General features: G+C 38.6%; 1 protein-coding gene across 3 annotated transcripts; it reads left to right on the top strand.

The window, feature by feature from the left end:
* The first annotated feature begins 140 nt into the window (after positions 1–140).
* SLC39A9 (solute carrier family 39 member 9) lies at positions 141–20,920 on the top strand. Of its 3 annotated transcripts, XM_009992589.2 has the most exons (7): positions 141–361; positions 5,379–5,487; positions 11,489–11,680; positions 14,139–14,207; positions 15,361–15,446; positions 18,210–18,344; positions 20,108–20,920. In XM_009992589.2, the coding sequence occupies exons 1-7, from the start codon at positions 266–268 to the stop codon at positions 20,336–20,338; spliced, it is 918 nt and encodes a 305-aa protein (XP_009990891.1). In that variant the 5' UTR covers positions 141–265; the 3' UTR covers positions 20,339–20,920. The 3 variants fall into 3 exon arrangements, with proteins under 3 accessions (XP_009990891.1, XP_086469648.1, XP_009990892.1); XM_086613522.1 differs by lacking the exon at positions 11,489–11,680; XM_009992590.2 differs by lacking the exon at positions 14,139–14,207.
* The last annotated feature ends 4,697 nt before the right edge of the window (positions 20,921–25,617 follow it).

The raw sequence follows: 25,617 nt of genomic DNA, 5'->3' as shown, positions 1-25,617 counted from the left end.
CCCCGGCCGTCCCCCCCAGGGGCGAGGGGCTCCCCGCTCGTCCCCCGCGGCTGTGTCGGGCGGCCCCGGCGGGATAGCGGGTGCCGCACATCGGGCCCGGAGGGGCCTCCGCTGGGGGCCGAGCCGGCCGAAGCCGCCGGGCAGGACAGACATGGCTGAAAGCCTTTCCTGGGAGCTCGGTGTCTGCACGGGTTAAGGCGCGCGGGGCGAGGTGGAAAAGTTGCTGTTGAAATTCACTTTAAGGGACCGGACAGAAAGCAGCGAAATGGATGACTTCCGCTCCATCTGCCTGCTGTCTCTGGCCATGCTGGTCGCCTGCTATGTGGCAGGAATTATCCCCTTGGCAGTTAATTTTTCCGAGGTAAGACAGCTTTGCCAAACTGCTCGTTGGTTGCTAAGGAAGAATAACAGAAGCTAGATGGAGAGGTCTGGCAGGAGGAGTTAGTGCCGTTCCCTTTCAAGTACGCAGTGCTATTGGGGGTGATGGAGCTATAGAAGATTTTTAAGGAAATTATGAATGCAATATTAACTTTCATTCAAAATTGCAGTGTAAAATTATGCTTATGCTACAATGTATATAAAAGCCATTTAAGCCTGCCAAACTTGATCCAAGCATCTCAGCTACAGATGAAGCAAAGTCTCAGCATGTAGTAGAAGGATATGATAACAACTGGACAGGGTTCTTCTTAGAAGCTTGTGTCAGAAACTACTGAACTCAGAGGTTAACTTACTGAGCATTTATGGGCTTTTAAAAACAGTTCCGAGAACGTTCTCAGAAAACTTTGTTTTGGTTCACGGTTTTGTTCACAGCTTGTGCTGCTGAAAATGAAACCTTTGCTCTTTGATTACAACACAAACTTCTAGTATGCTACTGTCCCATGGAACTCAAGGCATTCTTTTGGAAAAGTATCTTGGAGATATAAGGTGGTGTTATAGGAGAGGGAGACTTTCGTAGATTGAATGAGTTTGCAAGCAGTACAGGAGTTCAGAAGTGAATGTATTTGGGTGCTTATAAGAGATGATTATTAAGGTGATGATGATTGTTGCAGCCTCTGGAAGTCTCCTAATATCCTGTGATGCCTGAGGATTCTTTCTGTTTCTAAATGACTGTTGTATACAGGTGTGGTGTAGTGAGAGTTTAGTTGTTCTAAGGTAGTAAGAGCTCTCTTATGAGAGGTTTCCCATGTCTACTACTTTTGGAAAGCAAAGTGCTGGAAGAGAGATGTGACTCGTTCCTCCATCCAGTCACAGGGCTGGTTGCACCTGTCCTTTGGTCCCATTATTACTGGGAAGCTTTGAGAGCAGCAGACTCTGAACAGAAAGGCTGTTTGTTTTGGTAACAGTACAATTCAGCTACATGGATTGAAACAACCGCATGTTCTGAAGTCTTTACGTAAAGCATAGTTCTGTTTTGCTGGTGCTTCGTTTGATGCTTTGGTGGACCTTCCCTTGGATGTCTTCAATGCTGTTGCTTCCATTATCTCGTTTTTCAAAACTAGCTTTTGCCCTGAAGCCTACAAAGGATTTTCTTGCCAATTTGCTGAGGATGCTGCCTAGCATGCCTGTGTTGTCTCTTTTTTCATTTAATTTTACGTTTCCTCATGTATGTGCTTGACAGTTGCCTGTTGTCTCCGGCTTTATATTTAGTGTTGTTTGCAGGTAGAGTTTTTGATCTGTGTTTACACAGTTTATTTATATAGTAGAATCAGAGGGCTCCTAAACAGCTGCAGAAATACAGATCTGTTTTGGATCCAAAAGCATAGCACTCTGCATAAGCGATAATCACATATTTACTAGCCTTTTGTGTGTGCAGTATTTTACCAAAGGTACGCACATGTGCAATCAAGTTTATTGTGGTATCTTAAACTCTTAGCTTGATTCAGTTTTATACTTAAATTAGATGTTTTAAGGATCCATATGCTATGCTGGTTTAAAAGAGGAACTGAATCTTCCTGCAAATTATGTGCAAATACTAGCTAATCCTGGAAGTGTGCAATTGTAATTGTTTTGTTTAAAAATGATTGCTTAGACCTGTGCAACATGACATTGTCAAACTGAAATGACTGGGCTGTGCATTCTATCATTTGCGAAAAGTTTTGTAGATGGCCTTGGTGAGGAAAAATACCTCTTCCCACAGGCTGCTAATGGTTAGAAAACAATAATGAATGCTTTACATAATATACCCCAGATGCTGGAGAAGAATGAAATTGTTTGTTAGCATTAACACATTTCTTCAGATGAGTTTTTTTTGCTATGAAACCTATTGGTCGTGTTCTGATTTTATACTGGTTTCTGTTCTTTTGATTAGATTTGTATATTCTTGGAAGTATAAAACTCCAGCAAAGCCAAGTGTGACTAAACATTGATGGTAAAAAGGTACAAACTGAACAGAACTTCATTTCTGTATGCATGTGTACCCTTTCAGCTTAATCCTGGTTTACAGTACTCTGTTTGGCTAACTTTGGTCTGGAAATAACACTACACCAGTTCTTGAGGTTGTCTCCCAAGTTGTAGCCTAAATGCAAAAAAAAAAAAAAAAAAAAAAAAAAAAAAAAAAAGATATCGAGTTGGAGCAGTTTGTGTCTTTTGCTGGTGTGACAGAGGCAGGCAGTGTGGACTGGAGTGGGACTGCTTGCTGCTGAAAGTAGGTTGGAGTTCTTGCTAGGTCCAAATCAGAGTTTCAGTACCATGCAGAATTAAAACGAATACTGAGCTGTGGAAAAACTTGCTACTTTGAGAAGTGTAACATTTTTCTCATGTGTTTTTTTAGCACTGTTTGCTGTGTTGTTCTGTTTTTTGACAAGAGAAACACAAGTTGTTTTTTGTAACTGAAATGGTTTGATTTCTTAGATCAAACTAGATGACTTTGGCCTGTCTGAGTAGGCTGCAATTATTAGACTGCTGTATTCACTGGGTTTAAGTATTTTATACTGAAAAGGAGAAAGGAGATGGAGACTTCTCTTGAAATAGTTACTTGTTAGTGTGTGTTATTTTCATGGATCTTTAAAATTCACAGATGCCCAAATGAAAGCAATCAGTACTCTATATTTGCATATTTTGTAATAAAATGGTGTTACTGTTGACACTTTTCCCTCGTGTTTATATATGTATTTATGTAAAAGATTATAGTGCTGCAGTATAAAAATAATCTTGCTTTTCCTTGTATGATACTATATTTTTGCAAAATGACTTGATTATCAACAGTGAGTGTTAAAGATTGTCTTTTCATATAGGTTGCTACTGTATAACAATTTACCAAGTATAATTGTTACATATGCCAGTGTATGGTGCATGTTTGTGGAAACTTTACAGGTGTTTTCATCTCTTGCGTGTTACTACTTCAATTGTACTGAATACAAATGTTACGAGGATCTAAACTCCCACGGTTGCTACATGTGATAAGATAAGGACTGTTACAGAAATGATGAAAAACAACCTCTGCAAGTTGTCATCTCAGAATCTATTAGATGTTCATATAACTAGATTTTCAGTATGTGACTTTGACTTTAGCCTATCAATATTGTAGTCACAAGGGAGCAAAAAGTAATAGTAAACTGTTCTTCTTATATTAGTGAAACAGAGTTTAGTCAGTTTGAGGGAAGTGAGGGAGAAGTGATAATTTTCTAAGCTTTTTCCCCAAAATTAGAATGTAGCTAGGAAGGTGACTTCTACTTGTAGTTGCAAGTACTTTTATAAACTCTTTATGTATATGTTTTTTAATGTTGTTGTTGAAATTCTTCCTGGAATATGAACTAAACTATATTTTCTTTACTATACTATAAAAACATTAAGTCTATATATTTTTTTTAAGTTTGTAATTGCAAATTTACAGCACTTATGTAACAAATCTATTTTTAAAACTATCTTTGTAGAGGCAAAAGGGGATTACCATGGTCTATAATTACCTGGAGAGAGGAATATCATTTCTATTGCCCTAAATGCCTTTACAGTCTTTAATTCCTTTTAAAATGCCATTGGAAGGCTTAGAAATGGTTGTAAAAACAAAAAAAAAACCACCAGTCTGCATTTATGTGTCTCCTAATAAGATGAAAAAGAAAAGACAACTGACATGAAATGCATATTATCAGTTTGACTGATGCAAGTTCCTCATTTAAACTCTCATTTAAGTAAGCCTCTTTAAATTATTTTTTGTAACTCTGGTTTTGGACCTGTTTTAGGGATTCAGTCTCTTCTGCCATGTTTTGTAGCTACCTGACATTCTGCAAGTGCTATGGTACTGCAGTTCTAAAGCTTTACCTGGCACCTTATTTTGGGTGGGTTTTTTTAATACAGGAAACACATATTCAGACCTTTCAAGTACCAAATAGTATCTTTCTCTTAAATTACTTTTATATCCACAATTTTATGTTTTTAAAGAAAATCTGTTCATCAAAGCTACCCTATTAAATAGAAGGCCATTAAAGTATGGCATTTTCAAGGACAAGCTTCTGCACAAGAGTGTCTGTTTGGTTTAGAGACTGAAATATAGTTCATCTGTCATGTAACAGTCTTATAACAGATTAACTTAATTTCTCTGTCTCCCTAAACCTGTAAATGAAAGTGGAGTTCCTGCTTCTTTTATTCTCTAAAACATTCCTTTTCTCTTTCTGTAGTCCTAAAACTTTTCTTAGCCCTTTTCTGTGTTATATAAATATAGCTGACTTAGCAGTTCACTCTCTTACTAGACCACTGCATTTGTATCTGTAGATACATTAACATTATTGATTATCTTGTCTTTCTGGTTTTGCTTTGATAATTTAGTTTTCTTCTGTTTCCTTATATTATTTAGATTTTTTTTTTTTTTTTTTTTTGGAACAGGCAATTTATCTTGTGCTGTGCCATACCTAGCAGAGATTTTAGAGAACTTGCATGTTTAAGTATGATTTCTAGTAGGGAGGATATATTTGAAAACAAACTCAGAATGGAGATAAAACATAGACTTGCAAACTTGCTTCAAAATTCAGGCACTTTAAACCTTTCTTTGCCTCTGCAGGCCTCACGGTTTGAGGCCCCAGAGGGTGAATAATCATTAGTGCCAATAATAATTGGCCCCAATAATCATTAGTGCCAAATTCTTGCTATTTTCAAATATGCTGTGTTTCATTTCTTGTCTGATGTTAACAGCCAAATGAGTCATCTTTAACTTTAATTTCCTACTTCAGTTGATTGCATCAGACACTGGATATGTTCACTTTTCAGAAAGTTAATCTTTAGAAATATAGAACTATGTAACTGGAGCTCTTGAATAAAAATCAGCAGGAGGTTTTGCGGATCATTCACTCTCCTCCCTTCCCCCTGCTCGAACCTCTGTTAATGAAGGAGAGTAAAGAAAACATTTTCATTCTTAAAGGTGATCATTGTTTTGTACTTTCTTGCAGGAGAGATTGAAGTTGGTGACTGTTCTGGGTGCTGGGCTGCTGTGTGGAACTGCCTTGGCTGTCATTGTGCCAGAAGGAGTACATGCACTTTATGAAGACATTTTGGAGGGTAAGAACCAAACCTGGATGGCCTCGTTCAAGATAACTCAGATCATGGTGTTATGATGTACTGGGGCTAGTTTCTAGGGCTTTTAACTTGAGATTGACGGGAGGATTTCATAGCAGCATGACACCAAGCCAGCATAGAATCACAAAACTTCCATAGGCATGATATTGCATGTTTATGGTGATTTGACAGAGGGTTGTGATCACACTGTGGATCAGATGATGCTTCCTGAGTGATCCAGTCATTTGTGGGTTCAGGTACTGTACTGTTAATGGAACCGCAGCCTTTTATGCCAGGTCATGTGTAGCATTCCATATTTTGGGGAGAGTTAAAGTTTGACTTTAACTGGAACTTCAAAAGAGGTGTAAGGATGCCTTTGACAGAGAATGAAATTGTGGACTATTTGCTGTTGCTTTTTGTAGTTTAAATTGCTTCTCATTAAAGCAATTGCAGGAAATTTTGTAAATCTATATATACTTGCCCTCATAAGAATTTCCTCCTTTGAAGCTGAAGAATATCTTGAAATTAAGTTACTTTAATATACTTGGCTGAAAATTATGATTATATAGGGCTAATTGACAGTGTAGGAGACATTTCTTTCTTGAATGGTGGTGTCTGTTTCATGTAGATATCTTTGCGTGGTTCCAAGTTCAAGCACCCAGTTCTAGTCTGCTGTTGCCAGTCTTCAGAACCTCATAGCCTCTAATGAATAGCTCAAAGCTAACTGATTATGTGTCTTGTAGGGACATGAGTGTGGAGCACGTTTTATACCCAAAAGTCTTAGTAAACCTCAGTTTGAGGTGATGACATTATTTTAAATAGTCGGGGCTCAGTACCCCTGTTGGGAGCACATTTTAAATCTTGCTTTAGCTTGGAGTCTTGTGTTAGTACATTACCTTTGCCTGTGTGAGGTGCAGTATGCTCAGAATCAAGAATTTATCTGAAGGTAAACAGCAGCAACTTAGTGGTCACAGGAGAAAGTTCTATAAAGTTGAGGCTGTAGAGAACTTTGCAAGCATCTGATGTACTGTTGTTGCTAATCTGGGGTTGAGAGATAATTGTAATACTCTGCTTTTCTTGTACTACTATGTTTTCTTGTTTCTACACTGTTTAAAATTTCTTTTTAGTAATATACTTTGATTTATCCTGGTTTAGTTTCCACTAAGTTTACATTGTTCTACTTGAGTTTAAAGTAAACAGAAGATAATATATAAAATCATCCTTTATCAAGAAGTGAAAGAACCTCTGATTATGCTTTTGTACTGTACTGTAATTTGTACACTCTAATGTTGGATGTCTCTGAGCTGTAGTTGTGGGTTTGCTCTCCATTCAGTTTTAATTCTAAGTAGACTAATTTTTTCTTGCGATGATATGGCTTGCAGTAAATACAATTGCTGTGAATGTTTACATTTTTGTTTTTCCCCCAACTAAGTGGGTCATACTGTTCATGTACGAAATCTACAGCCTGCTGTTTAGAGCTATATGCTATATAACTTAGTTTAGTATGTGGAGAAAAAAGACATTTCCCATTACTGTGGTAGTAATGTCAGAAGTATTTGCCTAGGAAAAAATAATTTGTTCTGTGAATGGATTCAATCTCAATTCCTAACTCACAGTATCATGTCTAAAGCAGTCTGCCTGTAAAGATTTTTTTTTTTGTATTGCAGAGAAACAAAATTCATGGGTATTGCTGATTTAACTACGAAAAAAATGTTTCTAGTATTTAGGTTATTCAAGTTAAGCTTAAGATTTTTTTTTTTTCAACTTCACCTGTTTATGTCATTAAACCTAGAAAGGTGCCTAAGGGAACATTGAGATATATTCATATAACTGGTGAAAAAAAGAGAGGGAGAGAAAGATGTCTGTTTGTCCAGTTCCAAGTGTAATTTAACTTAAAGACTGGTTGCTTGTTACTAAAACAGGTGTTTATCATTGATACAAAGGAAATTTACTATTCTGTGTTTTCCCACAGGTCACAGAATAAATAGCTTCTAATTTTTTTACCTTGTAGGCCGAGAGCAATTAGCGTATCATGATTTAGATTGTTATTTGATCACAAACCTATGTATGTGTGTAGTGAAACTTGATTATTACCAGCAAATAAAATTCCTTTAGTGACTTCAGTCCTTTGTTTTAACTAGTGAAACTGTATAACCACTGTCAGAAAGATTGCTCTGAGTTTACCCACTGTTTTAGGACTTGAAATGATCTGAAGCAAAGTTAACTTTTTAATATCGATGGCAGCAATCTTGTGAGGTTTAAAATTATTTTATTGATCAATCTTGTTCAGCAAAGACATGTTTGAAATCTTTCGAGGGCTGCTACCAAGCCTATTCTGATGTGCTTTGTCTGTAGTAATGGCATTGTGCCAATGTTTTATACAGTGGGATGGACGTACAACTGTGTCTTATCCAAGAAGATGTATAAATACTCCAGCAAGAAGATGACTTGCTAGAGTAAATAAAGTTTTTGCTGTTAATGTCTAAAACTTCTGAAGAGTAGTTGCCAACCAAAAGGCCTCCCCAAAAATGACAAAAGCTTTACTTTTGTCACTTCAGCCACAGATGTTGGGAAAGCCCTAATGTATGCTGTACTCCATTTTGTTTGTTGCCATTCTTGGTTGTTTATTTTTTTTAAATAAAGTTATGTACATGAAAGTTGCACTGTCACTCACTTTAAAAAAAAAATATCTAGAGTGAACTTTAAAAATGCAAGGTTGAAATGGGAGACAGATTCTGTGTGGAATTGTAATTATTATAAGCACTTCAGACATGAATATCCTTACTTTGATTCAAGCAGAACAAATTAGCTGTTTCGAAGTCAAAAAGCTTTCCAGTGCTGAGTGCTGAGTGATGGCTCCTCCAAAAGCCTTGTTTATCCTCATACTGAGAAACTTGCTGTTAGATCAATGAAACAATCTAGTTAACATCCTAGTTTAAGCGCTGTACACTAGTCCTGCTAGTCCTCTTACCATTAAATGTGATAAAAAATAAACTAAAATCAGTAACATTGTTTCTAGGAAAGATTTTTTTAGAAGTTCTGATGGAAACTGCTTGCTTATATCAGTGTTGTTCCATATAGTATTGTCATCAAAGCATTGCCCTCCTGTGAAATAGCAAGAAATGCACAGTAAAACCAAAAAAGGGTTTGAGTGTGTTATTGTTTCAAGTCACTTTGGAAGAGGTGTTTTTCAGAAAAGAGAGAAAGTTCAGCTAAGGGACAAGGTCAAGTAGATCATTCCAAACTTCAGGAAGAATTAAAAGGCATAGATAGGAACAAGTGATTAATACGTAAGGCTCTGCTGTCTTTACAGCCTCTCATCAGTTATTTATATACTTTGATAAGATCCCTCTGAGTCTACTCTTCTTCAGGCTGAACAGTCTCAGCTCTCTCAGCCTTTTCTTACAGGAGAGATGCTCCAGTCCCATAGTCATCTTCGTGCCTCTTCAGTATGTCCAGATGTGTCTTATACTGGGAAGTCCAGAACTGCACCCGGCACTCCAGGATGTGGTCTCACTGGTGCTGAGTAGAGTGCAAGGATCACCTCCCTTGATCTGCTAGCAGCACTCTTCCTAGCACAGCCCAGGACTTGTTTAGCCTTTTTTTTTTTTTACCACAATACACACTGCTGGCTCATCGTAAACTTTATATCCACAAGGACCCCAAGGTCCTTTTCTGCAAAGCTGGTTTTCTGATTGTTGGTCCCCAGGAGGTACTGGTACCTGCAGTTATTCCTCCCTAGGTGCAGATCTTAAGAGAAAATACAATTCCCGATAAAGCATTTGAACATGACGGAGTCCTCTTCATGTTCTTAGTTTATATTATAGTGCTGACTGTTGCTTTGTGAGGGAGTGGAAATTAGTGTGCCACCTGCTTCCTTATACTGGACTGTGATGCGTATGTTCTCTAGGGCACTGGAGCTTTGCAAATGAGTTCTCTGTGGTTTATGTCTTATTCAAAAAACAAATTTCTCTTGAGTTCCCATGTAAATACAGGAAGGTTGCTTATGTGAGTAACTGTTCTCTAAGCGTAGAGGAGGGACAGGAGAGTTTATGAAAATAATTACCATTAGAGATTGTGATACCATCATGGAGTCTAGCAGAGAAATGTAGAAGAAGAAACATTTTCTTAGTAGAACATTAAAGAGATTTACAAATATTAATTGAACCTACCAAATGTGGTTGTAAGCATTGACCATGTTCTGGAACGGAGGCAACCTGTACTGAATAGTAGGTAGTTCAGGACTTTGGAGTATAGCATGCAACTCAAACACCTGACTTAGGTTGAGGTATCAAATGTGGAAAGTAGATTTATGGTGTCTGTTCTCCCATTGGAAACATTTGAGTAATACTTATTGTGTGTAAAGCACCTTACCTGCTGTGGAAGTACAACTGTTTATAATAACAAGAATGCCAAGGAGTGTTAAATGCCTCTTCTGCATCACCAAAGAGCTTTCTAGCCTGATGTTGTGTCTCTGCTAGGGCCATAGGGAAAAATAAAAAAAAAAAAAAAAGAAAAAGATTCAAGTGAGCACAGAGTCTGAAACCAAAGGTCAAATGTTTACTGTGCTCTATATGGTAGTTGCAAGCTTAATTAAAATTTCCCTATTTCTGATCTTTGCTTGTACCTTTTTAACAGTGTATTTCTGTATGCTGTTGGCAGAAGGCGGCTTAGACCTCTTTGTTTGCTTGTATCAGCTGGAAATAATACCTAGAATTTTGCTAAAAAAAAATAGTTTTATTAAATCTCTTTCACATAAACATACTAAGGCAGCTCTTGCCAATCCTTGGTGGTCAATACTGAAAAAGCTGTGTACTTCTGGAGGTTGTTTGTCCTCTGTGTCAGGTGGGATTGCAGAAGCAGTAATTTCCTGTCATCATGAGCAAGACTGGAGGATCTCTTGGATCTGTCTTGGGATCTGCTAGGCCAAAGACTACTGGAAATGTCAAATGCGTGTTCTGGAAAAACCTTCTCCTTTCTTTTTAAGCCTGTGTAAAATCAGAGTGAAACTGATGTAATTTCTGTTGAAATTGGTGGGAATTTTGTGTGTGATAAGTATTTTCTTGTGATAAAGATCATATATGCTGGGAAAATGGCAACCTGTAAAAGTTGGCAAAGTTATGTTACATCTCTGGTTTCTAAAAGTCATTGCAAGCAGAGATATTTTTCACTTACTAGCCTATGAAATATTCAAAAATATCTTTAAATTATGTACTGTGTACCAAATAGCATTTTATACCATGGAAACTTAGCTAAAAACCTGTCCAGCTGACTGCTTTCCCTTCTTAGATTTGAGAGTCATTCAGAGGTCACCTCATTTCAGGGTAGCTCAGTGAGACAAAGTAGATGTCTTGGGTGAGGGGGCATGGGGTTAAAGCTTGTATAGGGAAAGGAAACAACCTCACAACGTTCAACCCCAGGGCATGGATTTTAGGTTTCTGGGGTGGTACTGGCATTTGTAGAACAGTGTGCTGACTTAACTGTTGTTCTGCTCCGTACCAATGGAGTGTATTAATGCTAACTTGTTTACCTAGAGACTGATGCTTTGGGTTATAAAGTTCATCTTCTCAAAGATTGCATTAGATCTCTTAGAGGACGGAACCAGTTTTATCTCCTCATCTTATATTTTCTCACTTAAATGAAGATTATGACTTAACTGGTTGACAGTAACTCTGAATACTGACAAAACTGGCAACTTCAATTTAAAAAGCAATTATTCAGCAATTTTTATCAATCGATTTGTATGTAAAATGCAACATTTAAACAAAGTAGCCTAGTTTATCAAGTGTTAATGATTTCTGTGCTTGTCCATGCTGAAGATGTATGGGGAGGGTCCATCTACCCAGAAGTGTGCTTCCCTAAGTACATGGTCTAAGACTGACCTTAAATGAGGACTTTTGTGTACTATCCAAGAAAGCTTGAAGAACGCTTTCAGCAAGGGAGGAGAAAAGTGGCCATGCCTTGTGTAGTCCCGTCTCCTAATCTGTTTGCTTGTCTGCCACAGGGAAGCATCACCCAGCGAGTGAGGTGCAGCGTGTGATGGAGTCTGAGAAGGCAGCAGAAATCCCGGTTGTACATGAGTATGGCCATGACCATTCCAGGTTGCATGCCTACATTGGTGTATCCCTTGTCCTCGGCTTCGTCTTCATGCTCTTGGTGGACCAGATAGGCAGCTCTCATGTGCACTCTACAGATGGTAAGTAAAGATTCACTTTGATTAGACTTGCTAATTAGTCTGAATTAGCAAGTTGCAGGTTTTTTTGAATGCTACTGGGATTTAATTTAACCAGTCACATCCAGAGTTTCAGTAGGTGCTTCACAAATATAAAGCAAGGTCTGTGTGAAATGTTTGTGCTGGAAATCTATCCTGGAATTCAGCATAATTTGAAAGCTTGCTTCACTAACATGAAATAACTGTATGAGCACGTATGGTGTGGGGATGGAGGGTGACTTGACACTTGAGTTATTGTCTGTTTTTACGGTATCACCCATAGGAGATTTCTTTGGCTTTCCAAAAAAACTTAATGTTAGTCTTTATCTTCGTTTGTTTTTCCTCCTTAGTTGTCATACATGTAGGTAAAATTTGCAAAACCAAAAAGTTATCTGAAGTAAGATTGCAGAAACTACTAGCTGTAAGCTCTGGTCCTTTACTATAACTGCACAGCTAGACTCCCATGCTAGTCTAGAGCCTCACTTACTTCAAAATATGTCCTGCTTAGTCCAAAGATTTCTCAACTTCGACTCTCAAAATGCCTACAGTTGCTTTTGTTTCCTGCCTGTGGCTTCACGCTTCAGACTGTAGCTTGAAAATGCACCAAAGGTGTTTATCATCTGAAAAGGTATTTTGCTGCTTTTAGTTGCTCATTTTCTCCCATATAATCTGCTCTGGTGGAGTTTGGCCCTCAAAAATTAAGGAGTTGACCTTGAAGGAGAAGTAAAACACACACACACAAAGGAGAAGAGCTATGTTTTGGTTGAATCCTTGACAGTTCACAGTGCAGCTGCACAAAAGCTCGTACGGGGTTAATGTGGTGGGACAGATGGGAGGCCAGTGCAAGGGCTGCGTCACCTTTGCGCTCTTGGAGGAGTGTAGATGGAGCCACAGCTATAGCTAGCTGATCTTCAGAGCTTTTCAAAGGAAACAGTGGCAGTAAGGATGACAAGGGGACACAGGTGAGCAACTGCCAGGAGAATCCTTGGTTTGTACAGGTTATACCCCTTTCCTATGTCTGATCAGAGCAAATACTAGGAGAAAATTGACTGTGATCTGTGTTTGAGATACATACTATAAGATAGGATATTAAGTGAAGTTTTTTCTAGTCTTTACCTCTGTCATGGGAAATGTAGTAATGTTTTTGTGATGTTTTTTAAAGCTACCAAAGAAAAAAATGTTTTTCGTTTGAAGCAATGTCTCATAGTTTTGTTATCTTCCAAGTGGCTAGAATTTACTTTGTCTAAACTAGAAAAATTCTGTAGGCCAGAACGGAGGTATGAAATCAAATGTGAACTCTCTTTGAGTTTTAGTTCTGGCCAATCCAAAACACATTTAAAGGAAATGTTCTTTGTGACCTTTTTCTTCTCCTGTTTGACATGAGTATGCCATCACAGTCATCCAAATGCAATTATGCAATTAATTACTTAAATTGATCTTCTGAATCAAGGAGACTCTAATCTGACCAAAGAGAACACGTTAGTTTTTAGCCAGCTTACTTCCCTGATCTGACGCACTGCGCAACTATGTGGGTGCCTGGGTGTGAAGAGAGAGACTGGAGGGCAGGGAGACAGGCAGGAGGAAAGGAACTGGACTGGGCTTTCCATTTCGGCAGCAGTGCAGACTTATTAAAGTAGCTGTGTAAGTGTGCTTGCAGTCAGCTTACTGACCACTAGTATAACTAAATAATCACTGTTCGGAATTAAACAGTTTAATAAGAAGATGTGTCTATACTTGTTTAGGACTTAACCTGACCTGTTCATTGCAGTGATTCTTTTTTAACACTTTCACTTCCCTGTTGTGCTGTATAATGAGCTGACCCACAAATGTCCTCAGAGTAGTTGTGAAATAATTGCAGATAAAACACTGAATGTCAAGCAGAGGAGAAACACAGCCAGCGCTGTAGTGTGTAATGTTGGAGGGAAATCTTTGCCACTGATGCCATGAATTTATTGCTTACTCAGAATTTATTGCTTACTCAGAATTGCCAGAGAATCGGTGCAACAGAGATTGCCCCAGACTGTCATCTGAAGGAAAATGCTAACTATGGGCTGTATCGAGAAAAATCATCCTGACTCTTGGAGCAGCTCTGGATTCTGAGGATGCAGCACTAGCTTTTCTTTCCCTTGGTAGCATAGAACTTTAACATTTCGTTTAAGGAGTTTTAAGAAAAACAACTGCTTTTGCCTATGTCAATGATCCTGTAAATTGCAAAGAATTGTCTATGATTCTGTCACTTGTTTGTTGGCAGAACTTCAGGTGATTTGAAGGTGTTAGGTATCAGACTATTTTGCAGTAAATCTAATGCAGAAATACAAAAGCTGATAGTTTTGAATATAACTGCTTAAGCTCCTCTTAGAGACATATGCAGTGATGCTTAGCATTTTTCTTCCGGCATGATTTAAGTATTTGTTCTCTTTATCCTAATTTTCCTCATGACCAGATCCAGAAGCTGCAAGATCAGGCAACTCCAAAATCACCACAACGCTGGGACTAGTAGTCCATGCTGCAGGTAATGTGGGGCCTATTGCTAGCACTTGACAGGGACTTCTGTTGCTGTGTGACTCATCTTCAGATGCGATAGAAACACTTGGGCTTTGTTTTTGAAGGTGGCTTTTTTTTTTTAATAAAAGAGAGGCAGGCAGGGAGAACTAAGGATCTTCCCCCAAACTTACTGGGAAAACGTACACCAGTGCTCAGAATGTTCCATGGAGTTTTATTTGGATTTTAACTTCTTTATTTTTCCTATCTGAAAAGTTGTGTGATGCTCACTCTCTGCCTCTTCAATTCCTTTGCTGGCTGCTTAAGCTGCTAAATTTCAGTACAAGCTAACACATTTGATTAGTATGAAACACCTTTGGGTTTACTTGTTAGTTGTCTCGTATTTTTTAACAAAATATTGTTTTAAAAAAAAAAATCTTGTGGAAAAAAGGACATTATAGGGTGGAGTGCAAAGATTTGACTGAAATATATTTGACCTGACTTGCAAGGACTGAAAAAGTTATGCATGTGTTGCTGTCAATCCATGTTCATGTTGCAATTCTTCATTATATATGTGTAGCGTAAATATGCTTTTTAATCTTTCCTGCTGAAAGTTATTGTCTAGATAAGTCATAAGTAGTTGTTTTTTTAAAAAGATATTTCTTCACTAAACAAAGTGTCTATATATTAAGGATTAATATAGTATCCATTTCCTATTTCATTTAGACAATATATTTATGTTAAATGGTAAAAAAATAGTATTTACGATATGTTTATATTTGAAAATTCATTTAAAGTGTAATAATGAAAACTGTTTTAATGCTTAGAATGGAAAGCAGATTTTTTAATTTAGACAGGAAGCCACTTGTACTAAAGAAGACTAAAATAACTAAACTTGTTACCTGGTTCTAGTTTGTCAGAAAGCGTCAATGCTGAATATACGATCAGTATGATTTTTATGGTCTTGGGAAGTAACAGTCAGCTCCTGCTGAGGGTTGTCTGAAATCCTGAAATTGTTTTGGCTTAAGAACAAAGGGGGGTGAATCATGAATTGGTGTTGTCAGTGGCATTTTGAGTAACAGGACTTCTCAAATCAACATGTTTTGTACTGTCAACCATTGAGGGGGTGGGAAAGCTGAAACTGACGTGGAGGAATAATGCATGAATTTGCACTCCTATTTCAGCTGATGGTGTTGCATTGGGTGCAGCAGCTTCTACTTCTCAGACTAGCGTCCAGTTGATAGTGTTTGTTGCGATTATGTTGCACAAGGTAAGTCATCATCCAAAAAAAAAAAAATCTTCTTTCATGGAATGATTTAGGTTAGAAAGGACCTTAAAGATGATCTAATTTCAACGCTCCTGCCATGGTCAGGGACACCTTCTCTAGACCAGGTTGCTCAAAGCCTCATACAACCCAGCCTTGAACACCTACAGAGATGGGGCATCCACAGCTTCTCTGGACAACCTGTTCCAGTGCTTCACCACCCTCAGAGTGAAAAATTTCTTCCTTGCATCTAATCTAAATCTACCCTGTTTTGGTTTAAAGCCATTGCTCCTTGTCCTGTCGCTGTATGCCCTTGTAAAAAGTCCCTCTTCAGCTTTCTTGTAGGCCCCCTTCAGGTACTGGGAAAAAAAAAATTGTTCTTTAAAAAACTGTTAAAGTATACAGAAATTACTAAAGGTCTTAAGTTTCCTTAGTGATGTAATCTGGAAATGCCATTGAAACGAACAGGTTAGTAGCACAGCTTCAAGGACCAAAAAGCACTGGTATAATGTATGACAGAATGGCAAACGATGGATGCTAAGTCTGAATGGGGCACGAATGAGAGAATTCTGACTGCCTACTGCCTGCCTTGGTTGCAATGGTTGGGAAAAACCTCCCAAAAGTAGGGGGAGAAGAATAGCTCATGAAGAAATGTGACAGCTTCACACTGACTTTTTCTGAAGCTAGTGTGGTATTGTAGTGTGTTTGTTTTTTGTTTTTTTTTTTTTTTTGTGTTTTGCTTTTTGTTTAGCTCTTTTTTAAAAACAAACAAAAAACCCAAAGATTCTTGCAAGATTCTTACTGCTGTAAGAAATGTACTGGGAGAAGTTCTAGAGGGTGAAGCCCAGAAGTACATGCTAGTGTATTCAAGGAGGAAAAGCAGTTTTATGCTGATTACAACAGCGTTTTGGTTCTGTGATGTTCTTAAGAAAATGGGAAGGATATTTTTTATAAAGGGGTTTAGTGCTTAAAAGGTTAGTCTTTTGAAACCACCTAATATCAGAGTACTAAATTACAACTTTTGGTTACCTGTGTTATTGTAGTAGCTTCAACATCAGTCATATATCATTTCTGCAGGAAAAAAAATTTAAACGTTTTTTCTGATGGTAACGAGGAAGATGTGAAGATCTTTTTTCCTTAATGCTTGTGCAAAGATGTCTGTTAACTATGTCGCTCCTAAATGTACGTGTGCAGATGCACGTTTGACTTAACGGCAGCACATGCATATATTACAGCTACTAGTCATGCATTCATCCAAAATCTTGCTTGCATAATTACATGTTCAAAATATTATAAAATTCAGATCTAGTATGTCTTTTCTTCACTGTTCGAGTCCAGAGGAGGGCCACGAAGATGATCGGAGGGCTGGAGCACCTCTGCTATGAAGACAGGCTGAAAGAGTTGGGGCTGTTCAGCCTGGAGAAGAGAAGGCTCCGGGGTGATCTTATAGCAGCTTTCCAGTACCTAAAGGGGGCCTACAGGAAAGCTGGAGAGGGACTTTTTACAAGGGTGTGTAGTGATAGGACAAGGGGCAATGGATTTAAACTGAAAGAGGGCAGATTTAGATTAGATATAAGAAAGAAATTTTTCGCTCTGAGAGTGGTGAGGCAGTGGAACAGATTGCCCAGAGAAGTTGTGGATGCCCCATCCCTGGAAGTGTTCAAAGCCAGGTTAGATGAGGCTTTGGGCAACCTGGTGTAGTGGAGGGTTTCCCTGCCCATGGCAGGGGGATTGGAACTAGATGATCTTTAAGGTCCCTTCCAACCCTAACCATTCTATGATTCTATAAACTGTGGTTTATCAAAGGTGGCAAAGTCAATGTCACATCTTGCTGTGAAGCTTAGTTTATGGCTATTGCCAAGTGAGACTTACTTTTTATTATTCTTAGTGTTCAAATTAACTGACTTCTCAAATTGTACTATTCTAGATTTCTCCTATGAAAGATTATCAGGAAACATTTGGTATTGAAAGATAAACATATTTCTTCTCTGGTGTCCTTTTGTATTTTTCTAGTCTTCTGATGCTGATTGATGCTTTTGTCTTTCTCATTTTTTTTTTCTCATGATTTCCTTCTAGCTTAAAAAAAAGGATTCTGTGTATAAAAAAATGCTCAATATAGTTTAATTTAGGTCTTATCTCAAAAATGTCAGGGTGGACTTCTATTGTCTTTATGTGAGAAAAAATAAGTAAATTCTGTGAGTAGTAGAACAGCTATGCCTTGTGGATAAGAAACTGGATGCCAGCAGAGGCAGAAGGAAGTATTTGTTTGCCTTCCAGTGGGAACAGAAATGAAACTGAATGGTGAACTAATCAAAATATCTCTTAAGTCTTTGTTCATGTGGAGGCTGACAGTTATCTTTGGGAATTTCTTCCCCCTCCCTCCATGTCAATTGTAGAATGTTTCTGCTGCAGGTGAAGAAACTTTCCATCTAAGGATGCATTGTAGTATCAGGGTGAAAAAAGAGATTATATAAATTAATGGAGACTTAAGGATTATAGCAATTACTCAAGTCAGAATGAACATTTTAATATTTATAATAGCTACACAAATATGTGTACTCTGATAGCCAGAACATGGGTTTCTGTTAGTTACTGTTATTAAGGTAGAGCAGTCTACAGAATTCTATTGATCTACTGCAACATAGTAGAAATCGCTGGATTTCTTCCAGTTCAGTGCATTTCAATGCAGTACGTCGTATTTCAACTTTTCCTCAGATCTCAGGGGATTTTAGAAGGCATTGTATTACCAGTGAATATTGTTTTTTGCAGGCACCAGCTGCCTTTGGCCTGGTTTCCTTCCTGATGCACGCTGGGCTGGAACGAAATCGAATTAGAAAACACTTGCTGGTCTTTGCGTTGGCAGCACCTGTTATGTCCATGGTGACATACTTAGGGCTAAGCAAGGTAAGTAGGTCTGTGATTTTGTTCTGCCCAAAATGTAGCTTAATAGTGGAGTTTGGGGAAAGGAATATCATAGGAGGCTCATGAAACATAATTCCAAACTGCTTGAAAAATTTAGCAGAATGGAGATTAGAAAAAAAAAGTGGATAAAAAGGTAGCAATATGAATGTGTGAAACAAAAATAACTCATGCTTTCCATCAGAACCAGTGATAGAACTCTTCTATAGAGTTTATAGCTTTTTTGAGAAAGCTCATTTCTGTCTTTTCTCCTTTCTGCTGCTCCCTGCTGAGAAGTTAACAATTTACTCATATACCTGGTTTTATCTGATGACTATATAACTGAGTAATTTTCAGTGTTGCTGCATGCATTCTTCTTTTAATATGCCGGTAGAAAATAATCTTTGCTAGTTTCTCCCGTCATCCCAGAATTGGTCCTATATGTTCAAAATCTTTTTCACAGTGTGTCAGAAGGTGAATCCACAGCTAGAACAGCCTTTGTGCCTCTCATACTCCTGAAAGCATAGTCTTGGCTTGGCTTTATACAACAAATGGCCTGTGAAATGGGCTGCCGCGCATGAGTTTATAATCTCTATCCAAATTAAATGTTCCTGCTTCTCATAGCATTTCCTATGACACGGCAGTGTTTCTAACTGCTGTGGGCCGTGCTGGTGACACACTGGTGTTGTGTCATAAAGAATATAACGTGACCTCATGAAAATCAAGGCATGAGAGGAAAGATTAAGTAAATAATCTGGACTAATCCCTGTACTTGCCAGAAAGAATTATATTTGATATTGCAGTACAGGAGGTGGCAGAAATAGTTGGGTTTGCAAACAGAAATGAGAATGCTGTTTGAGCATTCTTTTGATGCAGACTCACTGAGAGTTGGGTTTGCATTTTGCGCTTCAGAAAGAACAGAGAATTGATAAGGCGAAAGGGCTGTCACAGTGGTGATATAGTTCCAGAGCAGAAGATGTGTCTCTGTTCTTTGGAAAAATAACCTGAGGGTGTACCAGAGAACTAACATCACGCTTGACTTGGAAATTGTTCAAGAAGCGTTTTTGAAACTGATATGAGTGGGTTTGCATTTCCTTACATTTAATGATGCGTGGCATGATCTTTATCCTAGTACGAATGCGCGGAGGTGCTCAGTTTTCATCCAGGATGTCTTTATGAAGTTTGCATAGAAATTCTGGAAAAATTTTAAGTGTTTACTTGTACATGCGAATGAAATATTGAAAGTCTGATGATTTGGGACTTAAACCTAGCAAATCTTGCTCTGACCAGCAGGGGACGAGATATTTAAAGGCTAACATCTTTAACTGTTTAGAAAAAAGGGAAAAAAAAAGTCAGTCTTGAGTGTCCTTCCTAAAATTTGTGGCTTTGCAATCTGAATTTTTTTTCAAAGCGTGTTTTGTAATTTTGACATTTTTTTATGTTGCTGTGAGATGATTAAACAAGATGCTTCTGCACAGACTTTTTTCTTCTGTAAGGATTCCTAGAAGTCTGAAGTGAACTAACTAGGATTAGAGATGTCTTTCTGCCCCCATGTTAACTTTAGAATGCGAGTTGCTACACGTAAGGTACAAGACAGAAACCGACACGTTAAACTATTTTCTTTGTGAGAGAGCAAGAATTGGTAGAAATCCTACTGTGTCTAGACATTTGCAGAATTTTTTTGTTATTGATTGAGAACTTCTGCTTATCCTCATTTTTTGCTTTCTGTTAGTTGTTGGTTTCTTGGTTGTTTTTTTTTTTTATTTCAGAGCAGCAAAGAAGCCCTTTCAGAAGTCAATGCCACCGGAGTTGCTATGCTATTTTCTGCTGGAACATTTCTATACGTTGCCACAGTTCATGTCCTCCCAGAAGTAGGAGGAATTGCTCATAGCCACAAACCTGAATCAACTGGAGGAAAAGGACTCAGTCGTCTGGAGGTGGCAGCCCTAGTATTAGGGTGCCTTATTCCTCTGGTTTTGTCCATTGGACACCATCACTAAACGCTCGAATTTCACCGTTCTCCTCCTCAATCTGAGAAGAGCAGTAAATGTCTGCTGCTCCCTTTATCATTGTCTCTTACTCATCATCCATCCCATCCACTTTATGGAGTTCAGAGGGAACATTGATTGCAAAATGAGGAATACTGGGAAAGTTTTTAGTGTAGCAAAATGTACTTTGGCAGCCGGACATAAATTCTATGTAACTTTCTTTCTGAAGACATTTGCTATTTTAATTGTTACTTCTGGCCCTATTCTCAGGGAAGATGGAATTTGGAGTTTAAGAAAGGTGAGTGGGGAAGAACATCGCGACTCATCATGAAATTGCAATCACCAAAGTATCCTGCAATTCAGCTTTCATAGCTGAGAGCAAAACCAGGATGACTGCCTTGTGAGAGGTTGAAGTCTTACTAATGAAGAAGGGGGCTCTCCCCGGTTGGTTCTATGTTACCCTGATGATGCGACTGGTCCTTTTAATGTTCATCACTAATTGTATTGCAAAAATGGACTACGCTTGGAATTCTGGACAACACTGGTATTGTCACAGAAGTGTCACTGATAGGAAAGAAATGATATAGACAAAGTACAGAAGGAAAAAAGTAGGAAATCAGCTGGTTAAGAAAGTGCAAATGAATTTTGCAGTGTGTTCCGTTATTTAAGACAAAGGGCGGAAGCAAGGAGAGAATTGTTTTGATTGTTTATGCAATTGTTAATAAATTTTAAAAAGGCAGTATTTCTTGGGTGATGGTCTTCTGCCAAGTCAGTAAAGTGTAGGCACCAAAAATGTTAGCAGGAGTTAGGTATTGGGTACTGTGATTACACTAGTGCTACTGTTGAGAGAGATATCCATAGTGTCCTTAGAGCCCGGAACAGCTCTATTTCAGAGGAGTAGAAATCTAATGGAGACAGACTGGAGAACTTCACGAGCTTGTTTTCAAAAGTGAACTGCTGAAATCAGTGGGGGTGTGTTTTGGTTTTTTTTTTAATTAAATAAAAGGGTTTTAGGGCTAACAAAACAGATGTTTAGTATCGATGTGGATAGAGAACAAAGTGTTTCTAAAGCAGTTCTAAACAAACAAAAAAAAAAAAAACAAAAACCCATACTGATGGGTTCGCAGTGGACCTGTTAGGCGTTTTGCTTTTCCTTTGGGAATTGTGCATTCGCCTCTTATTGATAAGCATTAGGTTTTGTAAATCTACTGGAGAAATTATTGCCAACTGCTGATGCCTCTCACTGCAGAAGAGTGGTGGAAGATCCCTCCCTTTCCAAGGCACAGCCTTCTTTTGTCAGGCACTAATTTCTCTTATGCAAAATATATTATACTCTAATAACTGTAGTGCATTGAAAAGTCAGGAATGCTTGATGTGCACAGACTCAACATAAAATTCTTTCTTTAGGGGAAAACTTTCTAATGCTGTACCCTTTTTAAGCTATACTCTGTCTGCACTTTTTAAAGATAACATTGCCAAATATATTTTTCTTTTGATTTATTTTCAATGGATTTTCAAGGCTTGAAATATCTTCTTAACTGAAGTGCTTCTTGTTTCCATTTGAATGAGTGTGTCTGTTTTTCATTACATTACTTATACTACACAGGCTGTTGTGCCTCTTAACTTCTTTACGTTTTTGTCGTTGTCCTGTTTGTCTGCTAGTTCAGTAACGGGTATGGCCTGGTTCTTGGACTAGTGATTGCTTTTTCTGTTGGCTTTGTAGCAATACAGGGGTGTATGCCAGGATTGAAACTAGTATTGATGCCCAGGAGTGCTTGCTGGTTTGTATGTTTTACTATATAATAGGTGAATTTTAAAAATCAGTACGAAATTATTAGAAATTATATTTTCCACAAGACAGTATTTTCAAATAGAATTAGTGTATCAGGCCTAAACAAGCAGTTTTGATATTTGACCTTCAGATGTTAATTCTGTTCTGAAAAAACACTGCAAAACTAGTGACATGGATGAGATACTCTCCTGCACATGCTTAACCTTTTTTTTTCTTTTTTTTACAACATACATTTGCAACTAGTAAGTTACCTGCTTAGAAAGTTCAGTGGTAGAGGTTACTGACACATGTGAAGGATACTGGGGATGTTTACACCAGAGCTCCCAGTGTTCTTCCAGATTGTCAACTGTCGTCCCCCCTCCCCACCCCACCCCACCCCTCCCCCGATTACCTTCTTCCTTGATAATCTCACTATTTTAACTTGCTTAATCTTTCCACATAACTGAACCAAAAGTTTTCCAAAGCTGGAGACTTTGCAAGATGATCTGCAGCAGAAGCGGGAGATAGCTTAGTGCTGCATCAGATGCTTACATTTTGTAAAACAATAGGTTTTTTTTCTTTAGGCTATCATCTGTCACTTGCACGTGCACCCCACCTCCCTAGCTAAGCTGACATCCTGACTGTGCTCCACCTCAGCCGCATTTTGTGTGTATAACAATTGCAGTGGTTTAGGGAGGTATGTGGGTAAGGTCACATTTCACATGTTTTGTTCCAGTGTTGGAGCATGTGGATAGTACCCTCTTACACGAATGAGTGTGCGTTGATGAGGATGTGACAGCCAGTCTTTTCACTGCTGACGTAATCTGGCATATTAATCATACGAGGTGCCACTGCTGAGAGGTCTTGTCTTTCTTTTCTCCTGTCCCTCAGATCATGTGTCCGATTTCTGGGGCAGCCACTGGAAATGGTATTACTCAGTTTAATGATTCCTGAACTATAGAGGCCAAGTTGTAGCAGCAGGTGAGGGATTTTAAATGAAAGCATTGGCAACTTAAAATTGGCACAGAAATTCTGATAACATGTGCTTTTCATTTTGAGACTCAGTGAAGTGATAGAAGACTTCTGTGATTTCCCCCCCACGCCCATTTGGAAGTAGCAACGGCATTTTCTTTTGCCTGCCTCTGTTATCTCTGTGTTGAACTATTATTTTCAATTCTGTAGCTGAACCCGCGGTGACTAAGGAAGCTTTTGGTTATGTGGTAAGGAAAATATAAAATTTTAAATTATCAGAACTTTCCAAATTGTTAGTTCCACATGGAGGATTATTTTCTTGAGGCAGAGTATTTTAATGAGTTAAATAAAATGGTCCATTTTATAATGTCCCCTTTTTTCCCCTGTCTCCCCATCTGTCACAGTAAACACTGCATGTAGTCAGGGCCATCTGGTATCATTTTCTACTCCTCAGGGGACCTTGGTGCAAACAGATTCCTCTTGCTCTCTCTATAATAGCCATCTCTGCCCATGTTTTCTACTGTGAGGTAGGTGGCAGCAGGTCTAGCAGGTAATGCTTTAACAAAGTGCCAGGCATGTACCCCTTTCCTTCTGTAAATCCCGCTAAGAAATCTAAAATCTTATCATCAACTGTTTTTTCTGTTAATGATTTCTTAATTGGCGATAGGAATTGGACTGAAGCTGTTTCCGTTGATCCTGGTGTGTTCAGGTACTTTCCCCACTGTTCTAGTTCTTTTATTGTTCCTTATATAAAGAAGGGAAATAATTCTTTTTCAGCGCTTGATGACAGATGCAGAAGCTGCACTGACATTAATATAAGTGAGGATGGCAGAGCTGTCACACCAAGATAAGAATTTTTGATAGTTGTGGCATCTCAGATGACTGGGTGTTAAACACAGAAACTTGCTGTAGACTTCAAAGAACCATTTCCAGGTGGATTGTGTAAAAGGCTAGTGTTGTCCAAGAGACCCGGGAAAGCTACTGTATTTATTCAGGAACTAGTTCAGAGCCTTCAAAGAGCTTTTGACAGTAGCAGATGTGTCCATGTGGTATCAGCACTATGCAGAATGAGAGAGAGATTCTGTGGAATAAATGTTGCTGTTGCTCCCTTCCCGTTCTGTGCTGGGACTTAGGAAGAAGAGGAGGGGAGTGTATTTGTATTCTTTCAGGCGTGGAAGGAGGAGAAGTGGTTGCGGTATGGTAGGAAAGTTTATGATGAATTTCGGATTCTTTATGATGAATTTCAGATTATTGTTCACCTCAAACTTCTTTTAAAAATAAAATAAATCTTTTTTTTCTTACTGTCCTTTTATTACATCTCTTAGCAGCCTTGGCTTTCCAGGGAAAACCATTGTGTGATCATTGCTGTTCACCTGACTTAATGTATGGAACTGTAATTTTAATGTCTCTCTTTCCAAAACATTTGTACACAGAATCATTCCATGAATGGCTGCCTTATAATTTTTCCACTTTAATTGTGAATGGTTAAAATAATGTTGCTGTTTTCAATTTGTTTTATTATATTAAATTTTTACTAGGTGCAGTGCTTCAGAGTTGGCTCGTCATTTACCACATGGGGTTTTGTGACACCTCTGGCAGAGGGAAATGACGGTCTTAAACGGGGTGCAAACAGTGCAGACAGTACCTTTTATTGTTGTGTGTTTGCTGCTTTTCTTCATGATGTCTGAGCACCTCCTGGAAACCTGAAGTGTGAAACTGCATGTTGGGAGTCAGTCTAGCAGGCTGATTTGGACATGGGCGGGAATAGGCTTAATAGAAGTATAAATACAGAAAAGGTTGACAGCTCTGCTTGAGGGGGGCACTTGACCACTGTCTCCCACAGAGTGTAAAGCTGGCATTGCCCCGAAGCTCTTTTTACCTCCTGGCCCTGCTCCAAGGAAATCTCTGAAGCTTACAAGGCAGAGACCTCTTTGGAGGCGCCATGAGGAGATGATCAGCTCAAGATTGCTCCAGGCCACTGTTAAAAGGCTGGAGGACACTTTGGGGCTAAAGAAAACTGAGAGCACAGGATGGAGTGAAAATAATCTTGTCAGCCCCAAACCCAAAATGCAAACACTAAATCCCTCCCTTCTTTTTGGAGACTTTGTGACAGAGTAGTAGCCTTTCCCATGTATATGTACCTCTGTATGATTTAGATAAAAGTCAACTCTAAATATGCATGCAAAGATGTGAAGAATACCCTAGTCTGCTTTTTGTTCTTGTGTTACGGGGCAAAACTGCTGTTGAAATCTTTCTTAACCCCTGTTCTGTGGTTTGTTTTGGTTTTTCCCTCCCATCTTCTTGCTGTTTTCAGGCACCGAGTCACAGCTCGGCTTTCCTTGTGACTGCCCCGTGATCTTCCTGCTTATGTGTCCGCAGCTCTTCAGTAGTGCTCTGTCTTCATGTCGTGGTTTTAGGCTGATCCAGCAACTAAAACTCACACAGTCTCTCCTTCTCCAGTAAAGTAGAGAGGAGAGAAAAAAAAACAAAGGGGCTGAGGGTTGAGACAAGAACAGAGGGAGCACCCACCAACCATGGTCCTGGGCAA

This window comes from Tauraco erythrolophus, chromosome 6, assembly GCF_009769465.1.
Source record: "Tauraco erythrolophus isolate bTauEry1 chromosome 6, bTauEry1.pri, whole genome shotgun sequence".
Lineage (NCBI taxonomy): Eukaryota > Metazoa > Chordata > Aves > Musophagiformes > Musophagidae > Tauraco > Tauraco erythrolophus.
This window is presented reverse-complemented; position numbering and strand designations above follow the sequence as displayed.

Bases quoted from the DNA above. Each gene is read 5' to 3' on its own strand.
- SLC39A9 (XM_009992589.2), top strand. From the start codon at position 266: ATGGATGACTTCCGCTCCATCTGCCTGCTGTCTCTGGCCATGCTGGTC. The intron at 362-5,378 runs GTAAGACAGCTT...ACTTTCTTGCAG, and splicing joins TGGCAGTTAATTTTTCCGAG to GAGAGATTGAAGTTGGTGAC. The intron at 11,681-14,138 runs GTAAGTAAAGAT...CCTCATGACCAG, and splicing joins TCATGTGCACTCTACAGATG to ATCCAGAAGCTGCAAGATCA.